This window comes from Mesocricetus auratus, unplaced genomic scaffold (assembly GCF_017639785.1).
Source record: "Mesocricetus auratus isolate SY011 unplaced genomic scaffold, BCM_Maur_2.0 Super-Scaffold_100006, whole genome shotgun sequence".
Taxonomy (NCBI): domain Eukaryota; kingdom Metazoa; phylum Chordata; class Mammalia; order Rodentia; family Cricetidae; genus Mesocricetus; species Mesocricetus auratus.
In genome coordinates, this window is record NW_024429190.1 from 78,573,033 (window position 1) to 78,589,809 (window position 16,777).

Consider the following 16,777-nt stretch of genomic DNA (forward strand, 5'->3'; position numbering starts at 1 on the left):
GACACAAATGTTCTGAAAGGAGGAACTCAAACCCACAATCAAGACACCAAAACCATTTTTAAAGGCCCAAAGAACATTTTCTGCATATTGTCTATACCATGGAACAGTAGGATGGAAACACAGCCACAAGTGCATTGCTTACAATGACTCACTGTGGAGAATGGGCAGAGGACAGAGTGTTAATAATGAATGGATGGGTTTCCCCTCTAAGTCTAGGCACATGCTATGTCCTCAGTGTGATACTCAAGCTTACATTACATAGTTCTGACAACTACTGATTTCTGCTCTTTTGTCTTCTGGACAGAAGTTTTGTCCCAAGAATTCATTGTGCAGCAGAGCCTGTAACACAAACAAAAAGAGGAAAAGACAAAAAGTTTGATATTTTCATAACTTTCCAAAGAATAAACACAGCTATAAAATCAATCAAATTTAATCTTTACTGTAATGTCAAATGTGTGTGTGTGTGTGTGTGTGTGTGTGTGTGTGTGTGTGTGTGTGTTGTGTTGTATTTTGAGATTGGGTTTCTCCGTAGTTTTGGAGCCTGTCCTGAAACTCTCTCTGTAGATCATAATGGCCTTCAACTCACAATGATCCACGTGCCTCCCAAATGCTGAGATTAAAAGCATGAGTTACCACTGCCAGGCTCAACAATATTTTAAACGAAACTCCCACAAAGTTCAGTCTGCCAAGCAAAGCAGTACCCATTCACCACTTAAGAGGCTTAGGATTGAAATGAAGGATCTTCCCAACTACTAAGAGGTGAACTCTAACTAGATTACCTCAAGCACCTCCTTCTCTGCCCAGTCCATAACCATGTAAACACTGTAATTGAAACAATTATACTAGTTCATAGTAACAATATTTCTTGCTTGTTTTCATTAAAAGCAGTTGTGACTATTGGAGTAGTAAAGTCTGTTAAGACACACTTCACTGCAGAGAAAGCTTGGCAAAGCCAGTATAGCTGTGGGTATCACTTTAGTTTTTTGATGTAAACTATATATTACAGTCCCTCATCCTTTCATTATTTCTTTATTGGGCATAATCACAACTGTATGCTTCTTATAATATCAATTATATTTCCTCTTTACCCTGGGATTTTTCTTACCATTTATCTCCTTCAAATAACATATGCCTGGGGAAAACCCTAGATGACTCACTGGCCCTTGGTGAAACAATCAGGAAAGTTCTTATCTTTAGCTCCTGTAAGGAGAATCCTGGGCAACAGTGAGTTAGAGATTACAGCTAGGGAAAGGATATGGTTGGGAATCATGTCAGTTGCTACAGTTGGAGAAGCCAAGTACAGTGACAGACAGGACAACTTACTGTGTATCCATAATGAAGAATGCTAATGTATTTCAAGAGTGAAAGCCCAGGTTGTAAGGTTACTGAATATATTTCCAGAAATAAGGAAAGCTGTGAAGAGCAAAACCACGAATTAAAACCAGTCCAGTGCCTAAGAATTCTAGACAAGAACTTCCTTTCAAGACCCCTTCTTCCTTCTGACCATTTCTTCTCAGACCAGCTCTTTAAATCATTCTTTCAGTTGTCTAAACAGAAACAGAATTTTTCACTCTGCAAAGCCAAGGGTATTTTTTAAGTAGATCCTGCAACCCCTTTGCAGAAGCCAAATCTACAGAAATTACATTATATTTAAAGTGGCATGCAACCTATAAAAATTCTTTAAACTTTAAATATACCCATCTTACATATTTAAAAATTCCCCTTAGATTCCTTATAAGATCTAATTTATGTAGCTAAATGGTTTGTTTATACTGTATAATACAGGGGATGATGATATTCAGAGCAGAATAATCATTTGTTTCATGTATTTTCAAGATGTGATTGGTGGAATCTTTGACAAGATTACAGGCCAACTGTAGTGACGATCCTAGTAAAACTGCTGCCATCTAGGAACATATGATAGAATAAAACTGTTTTGGCTTGTTTTACATCAAATTAACATTAGCTAAATTCACTGTAGAGTAGGGAACCTCAATTAGGAAAATGTCTATAGGTAGGCCTCGGTCTTGCCTTATTCATGTGCCTTGCTTTGTTCACACCCATGGGAGGCCTGCTCATTTCTGAATGGAGAATGAGGAGGAGTGGATGAAGGAAGTGTTAGATGGGAGTTAGCAGGAGGGAGCAGGCAGAGAAGACAGAGAGGAAACTGTGGTTCATATGTAAAATGAATAAAAAAGTTAATTAAGTAAAATAAAATGAAGAAAAGGAAAGTGCCTCTATAAGATCATGTGTAGGCAAACCAGTGGGGTATTTTTTTAATTAGCAATTGAGGTGACAAGGCTAAGACCAGTTGTGTGTGTTACCATGCCTGGTCTGGTCATCCTAGGTTCTAGAAGACAGCAGACTGAGTGAGTCACTAAAAAATGCCAGTAAGTGTCACCCTCAATGGTCTCTGCATCAGCTCCTGGCTCAAGGATCCTGCCTGTTTGTGTTCCTATTCTGACTCCCTTCAGTGACGAGCAGTGATATGAAAATGTAAGCCGGATGAACCCTTTTCTCTCCAGCTTGATTTTTGGTCATGGTGTTTCTTCACAGCCATAGAAACCCTAAGTAGTACAAACACTGAACGTCACATATCCACTTTTACTTCCAAGAATCAATAAGTCTTGTTGCTTATAAGTTTTGTCTCTCTCTTCATGATATTAATAGTAATTTTGGATTCAATTAAAATACCATCTTCAGACAACTTCAAGACTAGAACTGATAAACCACACAGTGCGGTGAAGAGCAGCACAGAAAGTGACAAATCCCCATTTAAAAAGCTGCCAAACCACAGAATCACATGGAGATGCCAGAAAGCACGGATGGGGATGGAGAAGGGGCACCTCTGAAGTTCACAAGGAATTTGTCCTATCTACTCTTTTTTTTTTTTTTTTTTTTTTTTTTTTTGGTTTTTACGAGACAGGGTTTCTCTGTATTGTTTCGGAGGCTATCGGTCCAGCCCGGCCTCGAACTCACAGAGATCCGCCTGCCTCTGCCTCCCAAGTGCTGGGATTAAAGGCGTGTGCCACCACCGCCCAGCGTCCTATCTACTCTTAAGCACACCTGAATATGCAAAACAGTGACTCTACGTGCAGGCATTCAGATTGCACCTGACCAAATGTTTATACAGAAAATAAAACATTTGGCATCAAAACTAGTTTTAAGGTCCCACATAGAAACTTTATTCAATAACCTGTTGTCCTAGTTCCTTTCCTGTGGCTGTGATAAAATACCATGACAAACATAGAGAAGTCGGGAGCTTTTCCAAGTACAAATTACAAACACAGTGTACAAGAAATGACAGAAACAATGTCATTCACAAAAATCTCAAAGAGGGAGGATGGGGGACCTTGAAATGAATCTAGCTAAATGAAAAACTTGAATAATAAAAACTTCAGGATGCTAAAAAGAAATCTGAAGATACTAGATGATAGACAGACCTCTCATGCTTATAGATTGTACGATAAATAGAAAATATCAATCCTATCAAAATCAATTGACAAATTCAATGCAGTGACCATCAAAATTATAATATAATTCACATAAATTGAAAAAATACTAAATTTTGCATGGAAATACAAAAGACCCTGATTAACAGAATAATTCTGACACACAAAACAGCTAGAGGTACCATCAACCATTGGGGATATCACCATCATTTGTGAAAGAACAGATCCCCCTGTTGTGTGAGGAATAATTCATCTCCTCTATCAATAAGAGGCTTTCAGTAGGCCTGTCTGCATATCTGGGAACAAGAGCAACAGACTCTGGCACACTTTACCACCTTATGTGTCTTCCTCTCATACAGAAATCAATAACATGCCATTTGCCCTGGTAGGACAGGGTCCTACTTAATGGAAAAGATTACTTGAACCTGGGGATGTCCTGTCACACAGGAGTAGCAATCACTCCTTGGGTACCTGCTGTACAGTTAACAGAGTTTACCCAATTATTCAATTTCTACATTAGTTTTATGTGCACACTTATCAAAAGTAAAAACAAAATGAACTCTACCAACACTATGTATGTCCTTTAGGGAATGGGCTATTTTCAGGTTCCCTTTAAAAGTCAATTTTAAAGGTTTCTTGGATGATCCAAAAGGGACAACTTGGGACACATGTACTTGTACACCCAATAAAGCTTTCTTTCTTTCTTTCTTTCTTTCTTTCTTTCTTTCTTTCTTTCTTTCTTTCTTTCTTTCTTTCTTTTTCTTTCTTTCTTTCTTTCATGGTTTCTTGGGTCATTCTTTGTTTTCTTACTCATCAAACTGACATCAGAGCAGTAGCCACAAAGCCTGGGAGGAAAGACTGCTCCTTCTCTCCTACAGACCATAATAAGCTTTAGTATAAGGCTTCATGTCCCAAGTCCTAATGTGTCAAGCATGTACATGTTCAAGAAGGAACACAAGGAAAGTTTTCCTCTCAGAAAAACACAAATCACACTCACCAGAATGGACACAAAGTAGAACGCCAAAAGTATTCTTGGTACAGCTGTTGCATTCTCCCCTGCTCCTATATATCTCAGGTAACTGGCAGAATAAGCCAACATCATGATGGTAAATAACATACGGAAGAATACCTTCACATCTGTTATGTTTCCTTAGAAAGATAAACGTGGGGTCAGTTCCTCTACCTAAGTCAAGGGAATTGTACATATTTCAGGTAATACTTTAATAACCAACAGGATCAGTAACAGCTTCAAAGCCACCCAACTTCTCTGAGTCCGCATCTGCTACCTGATCATGTGGTTTCTGGGAACCAAATTTGGAGACTTTGGAGGAGCAGCGTGTGCTCGTAGCCAATGAGCCTTTCTCTAGCCCCATCATATGGCTTTATTTTTATGCTTGCCCCAAAATACCTTTTCCTATATTACCTGTTCTCCTCTACAAATAATTATGAGCAATTTATGGGATCCTGGCATGGGGAGCTACAGGCAACACAACTGGATAAAATTTTACTGCATTTTCTTATAGGAGAAGCAGAAGTAGAACATGTTCATGTCCACATTTCTTGTGTTTATATAATTCAATTAGTAATGAAATTGGAATCAGGACTTACTGGTAGTTTTTTGTCAATATAACACAAGCTAGGATCTTATGGAAAGAGCCAACATCATTAAGAAAAATGCCTCCATTACTTTGGCCCTTAAGCAAGGCTCTGCCATCATTTTCTCAATGAATGATTCATGTGGGCAGTCTTAGACAACTGTGGTTGATGCTATCCCTGGGCAGGTGGTTCTAGGTTCTATATGAAAGCAGACTGAGGAAACCATTAGGATCAAGGCCATAAGCACATAAAATGTATATGGATGGATATGTAATAATTAATTTGTTCCATTGGCACTGTCTCAAATATATGTTATTTATTCAGTCATTATACTACACAGAATCTCTTAGTTAAATCACAGTTTCACAAACAGCATTTGTAGTATTTTGTGAACAAGTCTCAGAGACTTTCCTCTTGCTGAACACTTGTGTTAGATAGCATGTTAGAGACATGTTTTTCTACTTATGCTTCTCTACTTTAGGCTTGCCACAGTTGTACAAACCAAACCATGCTCACCCAAGAGTCAATTACCTGCTATGCTGAGTACTGTAACAGTGAATATAATTCTTGTCAATAACCTCCTGGATACCAGTTCAGCTAACAATTTCGCAAAGAAATATGATGACATTCTGTAGTATCCACTGGCATGCTCATGTCTACAGAGATAAAGATCATGTTATATATCCTTAGATTACTCTAGAAGGCACAGGTGGGATGCTGGCTACACTTACTTCTGCTACCACCGGGAACCTAACAGGACAGTGTCCCCTATGCTCCACTCTGACTCCCATACAGGTCCCCATGTTATGGACCAGCATCTTTAGGCCATCATCCCTATGACATTCTCACTATGATTATCCCAATCAGAAAACTCTCCCCTCTTTTGTCCACTCTGGCCACACAAGAGCCCCTCCAGGGAACAGTCTGATGAGCCCACTCTCCTCAGACTCTGCCCCTCTGGCGCTGGCTCCCGGAGGAGAAGCTCATTCATACCTCACCTCACACTGTGGTCATGGAGACTTGTGTCTTTCCAGTTTTCATGAAGAAGGCGACACTCTCACTCTGTGGTCATAGTACAGCTTCAGGACACTACATCCTTCTCTTAGGCTACTCTCACTTTAGGACAGATGTATTCCTTCACCAGTCTCTTTTATAACCACTAATCTTTACCAGATACCAAACCTAATTCTTACCCTACCTGGCCCTTCTGAATCCCAAGTTCTTCCCATCCTAGTGAGTTCACTGTGACTTTGATTTTTTTGTTATAGGATCAGTAGTGTAGGCTGGAATTAAATTCCAAATGTACCCAAGAGTGCCCATTCTCTGGCCTCTACCCCACCCCTATATGACCATGCTCATGGTTTTGTGGTACTGTGAATCAAACACAGGGTTTCATGCACACAAAGCAACCACTCTACACACTGAGCGAGGCCCTCAGCTCCTCTCTGATGTCTCCTCTTCTTGGCATGTATTTGGGCAAATCTTGGCTACCTTTGAGAGCAGTGAATCCTAAGCACAGGCCACTGGGCAAAGATTCTTCCATGTATGAAAAACACAGGAGATAAACAGCTCTTTCTACACAGCTGCCGTCTGGCACTTCCTACCTCTCCACCCCAGGCTGTGCTCACTCTCATTATTACACAGCTGTACCTCTCCAGCTCCAATGTGCTGCTAAACCCACTACACGGAAGTTCCATGAAACCCTTCACATCTTCTTTGTGGGGGTCACGAATTTCCTGTGATTTTCAGTCTTCTCCTGCTGTGTTGTCTGCAGCACTGATATCTGGTTACCACACCCCAAATTTGAAACTTTCTCTGAGCACCACACACCTCTGCTCCTGATTTCTCATCCAGATTTCATTAATATCAGCAATCTTACTACATACTTCCAAAATCATGATATCACATGATAAACACAAAATTTCACAATGTGTTTATCTTCAACTAAGTAAGTAAGAAAAGGGGAAGTGACTGATAATGAGATAACATGCTAGTTCTAACTATGAACATAATCAACTTGATCACCAGCCCCTGATGCCTGTGCCTGGGACAGGAGCTACTCACAGAAAGCGATCCGTTTTAATCACAAGGAGATTCTGAGGATATATGATTATGATACACTGCAAGACTGTTATCACATATGGCAGGGTGGCTCTGCCAGGAGAGAATAGAGGTAAAAGCAACAGTAAATTTAACATTAGGACAGTTTCTTTGTAACACATCTTCTTTTGTAGATTGAATAACATTACATAGAACTATTCTTTAAAATAATCAGTACTAGAGAAATGTCTCAGCAGTCAAGAATGCTGGTTGCTCTTGAAAAGGACCCAGGTTTTGCTTTCAGCACCCACATGGTGGGTCACAGTCATCTATCACTCCAGTTCAAGGGAAGCTGTGCTGTCTAGTTCTATGCTGACTTGACACAAGCTAGAGTTATCTAGGAGGGAACCTCAGTTGAGAAAGTGTCTCTATAAGTTCCAGTTGTAAGGCATTTTCTTAGTTACTGATGGATGAGGAAGTGGCCAGTCCACTGTGGGTGGTGCATCCCTGTAATGTGACAGCTCTCTCCCTCCTGCCATTTCATGAATAAACACTCAGAGAGTTAATAAATGTTTGGCCAATTGCTGAGGATTATTATTAGTTATTTCTTACATTTAAATTAACCCATTTATATTAATGTAAGTATTACCACATAGCCATATCATTACCAATCTGCTGGCATGTTGTGTCTCAGGCAGCAAATTCTGCTTGGATTTCCTTTCTGGCTTTATCCTGCCTTGATATAGGCCAAAGCATTTTTATTTATCAACCAATGAGAGAAATACATTTTCAGAGCTTACAAAATGCATTCAACACAGCACATCCCTGACCTTTTAGTCCTGCGTTCTAAGAAAGCAGGCTGAGCAAGCCATGGGAGGCAAGCCAGTAAGCAGCTCCTACCTAGTTTGAGTTCCTGTCCTGACTTCTTTGAGTGATGTACTACAATGTGGAAATGTAAGCTGAATAAACCCTTTCCTCCACAACTTGGCTTTTGGTCATGTGTTACATCAGACAAATAATAACCCTAACTAATACAGGATCCAGTGCCTCTTCCTGATAGCCACACATCTCAGGGCACATACATGGTACACAGACATACATGTAGGCAAACACTAAGACACATAAAATAAAATAAGTATTTAAAAAATAAAGAAGGAAAATGTGGAACTGTCCTTGTTAAATGACAGATGGTATGAGACCCATGGTTATTTTCCTCTTTGTCTCAACAGAGATGTCTATTAATTGAAGTATGTCACTTAATATCTAACACTTTGATAACAGCCTTTAATATAATGATCCTAGAGTATGCAATTTATAAGTGAATTGGTTTTAGATGAAATCCTGAGAGTGGAGACCCATGATATCATCTCTGTCCTTATCATGGGAAGAACAAAAATGTAGTGTCTGCCAGGATATGCTGAGAGAAGATGGATAGACAAGACGACCTTGGAGAGAATACTCACCACAGACTCTTAAACTGCAGTGTGGAGACACATTTGCTTTTAAAACCACTGACCTGTGATATTTAGTCATGGCATCTCAACCCACCACTTCAGTTTAACTAACAAAGTTGGTAAGCATCTTTCCCAATGTATAAAGAGAGGAACATAAAGACAAATAAAACTCCTAGCGGTTTTCAAATTCTGTTGGCCACTCTGATTTTATAGAAGGGTAAGAATGGAAATATGAAACAGTGGAGGAATCCCCACTCAAGTGCTTACAAAGACAGAGACAGCATAACTGGGACCTAACAGCTTGCTACATAGCATCTTTTCAACTGACAGTCAGGGGTCAGTGACTTTATTTAGGTACACAGTGGTGGTTAGACATCAGATCAGAAGAGGGGGGACCTTATTAGAAAGTAGCTTCCTCCTTTATCAAGGAAAAATTCCATTTTACACTCTACCAAAGGTCAGATTAAATAGAAAGGATGTAAAAGGAAGTGATAACCTAGGAATTGGTGAGACTCTGAGAAGATTAGAAAGTCTGAACTGTAGGACTCCTGGAACTTGGAAGACAGAGGCAAGAGAACTGCCTGGGCTACATGACAAGTTCTGGAACTGTCAGGTCACAAGTGTGGCCTTGCTTCCAAGGTCCAAACATAGAGCAGAGGATCTGGGTACCCCATAACCAACAAAAGAATACAGGACCTGGATAGCCCATGACCAAACGTACAGCAGAGGACCTGGGCACCGCATAACCAACAACGGAGCAGAGGACTTGGGCACCCTATGACCAACGGTAGAACAGAGGACCAGGGTCCCCCATGATGAATAATAGAGCAGGACACCTGGGCACCCCATGATCAACAACAAAGCAGAGGACTGGGCCAACCATAGACAAGAGAACATGGGTACCCAACAACCAACCATAGAGCAGACAACCTGGGCTTCTCCTCTTCTCCCAATGAGCCAGTTTTGCTTTCAAGGATCATCTGTTTAACTTTACTAAATGCACAGCTTTCTCTCTCTCCACTTTTCCATTCCCGCACACACACCCATCCCATGGTGACCAGGGAATTCTCCATGTCTCTGTCTCCATTATTGTCCTCAAGTTCCATTGTGCTTACCTTTCATGTTTTTATCAACAAAACCAGGAACCTTGTGGCCCTGATTATACTTAACCATATATACCACATCTACTTTTTGACTTGAATTTTTAGATGTTAAAATTGTAGATTGGCAACCTATAGCTACACATTTAATGTATAAAAGTAATATGATTCATGAACAATGTTGTAAAATAATTATATCAAACTAAATTAGGTGATTTCCATCACTAGAAACATACAACATTTTTATGGTAACACATTAGAAACTTTGAAATATGTATTAATATTTGCTGGATTGAATGTGCTGTACAATGTATCTCAAAGGAATAAAATCTTACTTCTCATGTTTAACAGATTTTAAACTCTTAGTCCATATGTGTCTCCCCGCTCCCCTCTGCCCTAGCAATCACTAGTGTACACTATGCTACCTGGAGGTCAATTGCTTATAGACCACAAAAGTGAAATGTGTGTGTCTTTCTGGGTTTGGGTTATTTTATTTTATAAGATGTTATTCAAATCTTCAATTCTATTCTTATTGTTACAAATTCCATTTTAATGATAAGCAGCATTCCAAGTCACATTTCTGTATCAGTCATCTGTTGGTAGACACTTAAATTCCTTAACTTGGTCACTGTGCATATCTCTCCAATGTACATCAGACTTCACATGCATTGTGGGTAAATGATTTTCAATGAGTATGTAAATATGTACTGGATAAATGTCTGTATCCAATTATTTCTTTTAATGCCTTCTCCTTAATGTTTATTTACCACCTCAACCCTATAGTGCTACTGAGCCAATGGAGCTCATATGCCACAAAATTCAAACCCAGTTCCTAGTTATACAGTTGGACAAGGCACAAAGGCAATGCTGGATCCAAATATGAGAAGCATCTCTGGTGTCCAGAACATTATTGATGATAAAGGTATTGCTATTTACTGTGAAAATAATTTATAGCTTTATTCTTCAGAAGATGTTGAGGAAGTGTTTCCAACTGTCCTACATAGGTTTCTTTTGCTGTGATGAACATCCTGACCAAAAATAATCTGAGGAAAGTGGAACTTATACAGCTTACATATTTCAGGTCACAATCTCACCAAGAGGAAAGTCAGGCAGGACTTGGAGGCAGGAAGTGAATCTGAGGTCATAGAACAGTGCTCCATACTGGGTTACCCCTCATGATTTTCTTAGTCTGCTTCTTATACAGCTCAGAACAACCTGCCTAGGGATAGCACTGCTTCCAGTGGGTTGACCCCTCCCATATCCTTCATTAAACAAGAAAATGTTCCACAGACTCATCTAACAGGTTCATTTTTTAAATCAAGTTTCCTCCCCCCATATGACTCTTGCTGGTGCCATGTTAGCAAAAAACTAACCATCAAACTAATCAAAAGAATCAAACACAAATCAGGACAACTGAAATAAACTACACACAAATGCCATTGTCCCACAGACCAACTTCTTAAAAATACCGGTTGCAGAGGAAGGGAAATATACAAATTAAGAGCATGATACAATTTCCAAAAAGAATATGAAGAAACAGTCAATAAAGGTCTTCTTTATGTCTGCATTTTCCAAGAACATTTCATCATCAGTTTTCAGAGTTTATGTCTGAATGCTTCCTGTGACAGTGCCTACACCATCTACATTCTTGTCTATGCTATGCCAAGTTAGAATGTGGAGTCTGCACAGGGCACAAACCAAGTACTAGATTTGAAAAGCTTTCAGATCTTCGTCTTCAGGGAAGATGAAAGGACAACAGACTGGAAACAGCTGCAACAACTGTCTCACTGCAGACTGACCTCTGATCCACACAGACGGACACTCACAGAAGTTATTTTTATGGTTTTCTTTTCTCCAAAATTAACTGTTGTTTTCAACACATCAAAACAAATTTGTGGTGATTTGGAGCTGGCCCATTCAGCAAAGTGTCTGCCATGCAGCCATGAGGACCTCAGTTCAGATGTCTAGAGCCCATGTAAATGTACCCAGGCACAGTACTGTAACTCCAGTGATCGAGAGTACAGACTTGGAGTCTTGGAGCTCACTGGCCAGCCAGCCTAGCCAGGTCAATGAGCTTCATATTCAGAGAGGGACATGCCTTGCAAAAATGGAGAGTCATCAAGGAAAACCTGGCATCAACCTCTGACCTACACATGCAGATACATGGCAGAAACATGTACGCCCACCAACATGCACATGTGTACACATGAACATGAATGCACCCCACACAAACCTGTACATATAACACACAAAACTACACACACACACACACACACACACACACACACACACTTTAGTTTTCTTCAAAGAACTTGCATGGTCAAGCTCTCTGCCCATTGTGTGGTACCCTGAGACTGTGGGTGTCAAGCAGGGAGCACAGTTGAGCAAACACTGATGTACCACACATGAATTACATTGAAAATTGTGATCCTGAAGAGAAACTATGTTTGAAACATACTATAGTCATTAAAAAGTTTTAACATGAAAGCATATCTTTAATGTTACATTGTAGCTCAAACTAGACAAGGACCCAAAAGTGACATCTATAAGACAAGTCAGGAAAAACTGAGTCCTATCCTATTACCCCACACTCACACACATTCAAACAATCCAAATAAATTCAAGAACACTGACACCTGAGTAACAAAAGAAGAATAAATACGTAAACTAAAAACATTCATGTACCAAGGCATTATAAACAGAATAAAAAGGCAACACACAGAAGGGAAGAAATGTTTGTGGATCATCTGTCTAGAGGGGGATTAACATCTCAGAAACAAAATGACTATAACTCAATAGCAGGGAAAATCAGGGGCCATGGAAAATTAAGAGCTGATTCAGCAGGTAAAATGACAGCCACCAAGGTTGATGACCTTGAGTACAAACCTCTGAAGCCCATGAGGTGGAGGGATCAGCTCTTGCGATTATCTGCTGACCTCCTCATGCATGCAGTAGGACACACATACCCACACTAAAGAAATAAATAATTTTGGAGTAAAAAAAAACATTCCTGTTTAACATGGGAAAATGGGTTCTACAGACACTTCATAAAACATTCAGTGGTTCACAAATTATTTTCCTTAGACATCTTATTCCAAACAAGAAAGACCATAAGTAGGGTGAGCCTCTGTGCTCTTCTGGTGAGGATACAAATATTACAGTGGAGTTGGAGACAGGACAGCTGTTCCTCAAATTAACACAGTGTCCTATAATTTCTCAACTTTAGCTTTCTACCTTAAAGAGTAAAGTCCAGGGCTCAAGCTGATGTGCTTTCACATTCAACAGGATGGCATGTATCAGCCAAATGTGAGAACAAACCACATGTCCAGTCACAGATGAATGGTAATCATCACAGTAAATACATATAATGAACCATTACTCTGCCTTACAGAGCCCAAGAAATCTCCATACATGCCACACAATGATGGGCCCTGAGGACAATATGCCAATGGAAACAAGTCAGCCAAAACAAATAAAAACAAAATCAAAACAACACACACACACAAAAGATGCTGTGTGATTCCAATTCAAGGATCCAACAATAGTCATATTCAATGACAGAAGGCAGAATGGTTGATGCCTGGAATCAGAAGTGGGTAGAATGGGGATTCTTCTTTCATGTCTATGGTGTTCCATTCAGAAAGATGAAGAAATGCCCTACATTTAGAGTGTGGTGGTGGTCACATAACATAAAGTTGTTACTTACACTAAAACTGGTAAAATATGAAATGTGTGGTGTGTAAAGACTCATACTATCTCACAGATACGTGAAAGAATGAGTTCTTCCACTCAACCTTCAAGGTAACAACACATTCTATCACATAATAAAGTGTTTTCTCTGTTCTTGTCACAAATTCTAACTCTTAATGGATTTATATAAGCTTGAACAAAATAATAACATTTGATCATTTGCTTACCTTATCTGGGCTTCATAACAATCATTTTGTAGGAAATGGAAAGTTTTTCCCACAAATATGGCCATTATGACTGTGATAATTACCTTTCAAAACATACAGGGGAAAAAAAGGAAAAAAATCCATTAGGATTAGAAATAATTTTATACATTTTGTCCATTATTTTAAGACGTATGGTTTCCTAATCATATTTATCCAGGGAGATAAACATTGTATTTTAGCCAGAGACCCTGGGAGAACATAAAACACACCTGTTAAGAGACTGCTTAGATGTTAAACTGAAAATCAAGGGCTCCACAATCTCAGGCTCTGACAGGACAGACTCTGGAAAAGTTAAGACTTCTCCCAGTGTTCCACCAGAAAGGGCCAGTGAAGGCCCCAGGTACTGAAATACTGATGACACAGGGAGGAAGAGAATGCAGGTACCTGGGGACACACCATCGTAATTGACAAAAAGTGTTCACCTAAACTGATATCTCAACTCTGGTGCCAGTGAACATGGGCAGTTTTCTACTTGCAAGTGACTGAAAAGAATTCAGGCTCTCTTTACTCTAATAGTTAGAAACAAGCACACCCCATGGCTGGAGGATAGCTCAGGGGCAGAGCTCTGCACAATATACAGGAGATGCTGATCTCCTGAACTGCAAACCAAATATCAAAATGACTCACAATACAGTTCCTAGCAATGGAATTTTGTGTGCTAAGAAGGGGTCATCTGGTCCTCACCTGTGTCACCTCTGGAAATCTGTGCCTGTGTAGGAAGGAACACTATTGCTGTATTGCTGTCACCAAAGTATTCACACAGTGTCCTCTGGGTAGCTCAATGCTCCCACTACCCATCTTCTCTGTCACTGTTGTGCGAGCAGCCTGTGCTTAAGTCTCACCTAAGCTGCCAACTCATCCAACCCCTCATCTACTTCCATTGGCTTAATCTGTGCAGACAGACACACCGAGTCTGCACTGCTTTTGTTTGGGGTTGAAATATCTTTAAAAGGTGCCTCACTTACCAGAGGTGTAAGGTTACATGATGCAGTAACTTATTTGAAAGATTCTATTATTCCTCTGATAATGTTTAGAATATTATAATCTAAGGGAAAGTATTCTACCATTTAACTTGATAATTTAGAACCAAAATTCCAGGGCTTGGAGATGTTGCTCAGCAGTTAAGAACACTTGCTGTTCTTGCAGAGGACCTGGGATTCAGTACCTAGCACCCCAATAGCTCCTAACAACCTCCTGTAACTCTACACCCAGAGGATCTTATACCTTATTCTGACCTCCATGGGCGTACACATGATGCAAAGTTATACACCAACACACAGTAATTAATTAATTAATTAATAATTATTCCACAATTTCTAGCTTTGCCAACACACACACACACACACACACACACACACTTTTCCTGTCGTGATACTGCTTACTGTTGAACAAAATGGATAACTCATTCTTTTTTTTTGTTTGTTTCTATGAGACAGGGTTTCTCTGTATTGTTTTGGAGGCTGTCGGTCCAGCCCAGCCTCGAACTCACAGAGATCCACCTGCCTCTACCTCCCGAGTGCTGGGATTAAAGGCGTGTGCCACCACCGCCCAGCGGATAACTCATTCTTAAGAGTAAAACTCACCTATTCCCAAATAATATCAAATCTTTGGTTGTGAAAGAAATCAGAGATAAAAATACCCATTTTATGATATAAATGTACAATTTTAAAGACCAAAGTATTTGAGCAACAGACAATAAACTCAAATGGAAAGAATATTCATATACACTCAGGGAGGGCAGCAACATTTAAATATAAAAACGGCAATACTCATATGTAGAACACTCTTCCATTACAGCCAACAACACAAGACCTTTCAGTATTCAACAGAAACTAAATGCCTGAGAATAAAATGTTAAGGCACTAATAACAGAACTGACTACAAACTCTTTGTTGTACAGGACCAGGGATGTAGGTCCAGGGTAGAGTGTTTGCCCTCTAGTGGCCAAGGCCCCAGGAGCAATCACTAACAGTAGAATCATCAACATCATGAATAAAAACGAATGAGTAAGTGATGGCCTAGTAAGCTTGAAGAAATTCATTTCCGTGTCATTCAGTTAACATAACAGACATGATGATCCTTGTTACAGAGCCAGTTTAAAGAATGGTAGAACTTCATCACCATTCTGACAGGGGAGAGTAAAGTTCAATCCAGTTACCTTTTGTGTGTGAACTGCACTCTGTGTAGCTACTGCATTCACACAATAAGGAAAGAGCATCCCACGGCAGACTCATGGCTCAGGTAGTGGATGCACTGGCTCCCTCGGAGCTGTGCAATGGTCCTGTTTCCTCACCTCACAATTTCAACTACAGGTCATCCCTCCTTCTCTTCTCCAGTTATCCTCACCCCTTTTGTAACTTAACTTTCTAACAAGTCCATTCTCCCATCTGACACACTAAAATTTCATCTGTTTATCCAGTTACCATCCATTCACCCACAGGAAAAGTTGCATCAGGAAAAAAGTCTTTTCCTCCTTTACTCAGATCTGGACTTGAACTTGTAAGACACACAGGTGAATTAAACTAGACAGATGTGAAGAACTCCCTGGTGTGCTGTAATATTGTTTGTCTCCATGAATTAAATTTCCTACTTGGATTAGTCACTATAGTTCCTCTAAATAAAATCTATCACTAAAAACATTTTCTGATAGTAAAAAGTAAATTGGGTTCTGCTTGCTTTATTGAATTTCTATATTCCCCAAGTAGAGGGGAGAGGACAAACACATGGAAGGGAGTAGAAGATGAGTGTGACTCTGAAGTAGACTCACTCACAGTCAAATTGCTCCCACTGGAGTTTTCCAGAATACAATTAAAATAACTCATCACATTACCTGAATCACAATGACCCATGAAAATCCCAGGAAATTTTTGAACGAAGAACAGATAATCCACCAGAGCTGATGCCAGAAAGGGGTGGCACACGTGATCTCCTCTAAGGCTGAGCTCCTCCCTGAATTCTGTTCCTCTAAGAGTATATCCAGTTCAGTTCTTACTCTGCTATATAAGGAGGACTGGGCATACATATTGGTTAAGTTTTTTGTGACTTGGCGCTGTCCTTCAGAAAGCTCTTTATATTTGTTGACTTTAGGATAAAAGTGGATAAAGACAAGAAAAAGTTAGACAATAATTTAACTGATTTTTCTGAGACACTTTTCATGAATAACACAAATTATGTATCAG

The 16,777-nt window shown here is 39.7% G+C and overlaps 1 protein-coding gene across 1 annotated transcript in view; it reads right to left on the reverse strand.

Annotated features, from left to right (window-relative positions):
• The window catches only part of LOC101844399 (ATP-binding cassette sub-family G member 3-like), a 43,406-nt gene that overhangs the window by 1,701 nt on the left and 24,928 nt on the right, over positions 1–16,777 (reverse strand). Inside the window, exons 9-14 of the mRNA XM_005076429.1 lie at positions 16,429–16,679; positions 13,560–13,642; positions 5,580–5,704; positions 4,450–4,601; positions 1,324–1,413; positions 254–339 (exon numbers count right to left, since the gene is read on the reverse strand). Of these exons, the coding sequence (XP_005076486.1) occupies positions 254–339; positions 1,324–1,413; positions 4,450–4,601; positions 5,580–5,704; positions 13,560–13,642; positions 16,429–16,679 (787 nt within the window). The remainder of the gene's footprint in view (positions 1–253; positions 340–1,323; positions 1,414–4,449; positions 4,602–5,579; positions 5,705–13,559; positions 13,643–16,428; positions 16,680–16,777) is intronic.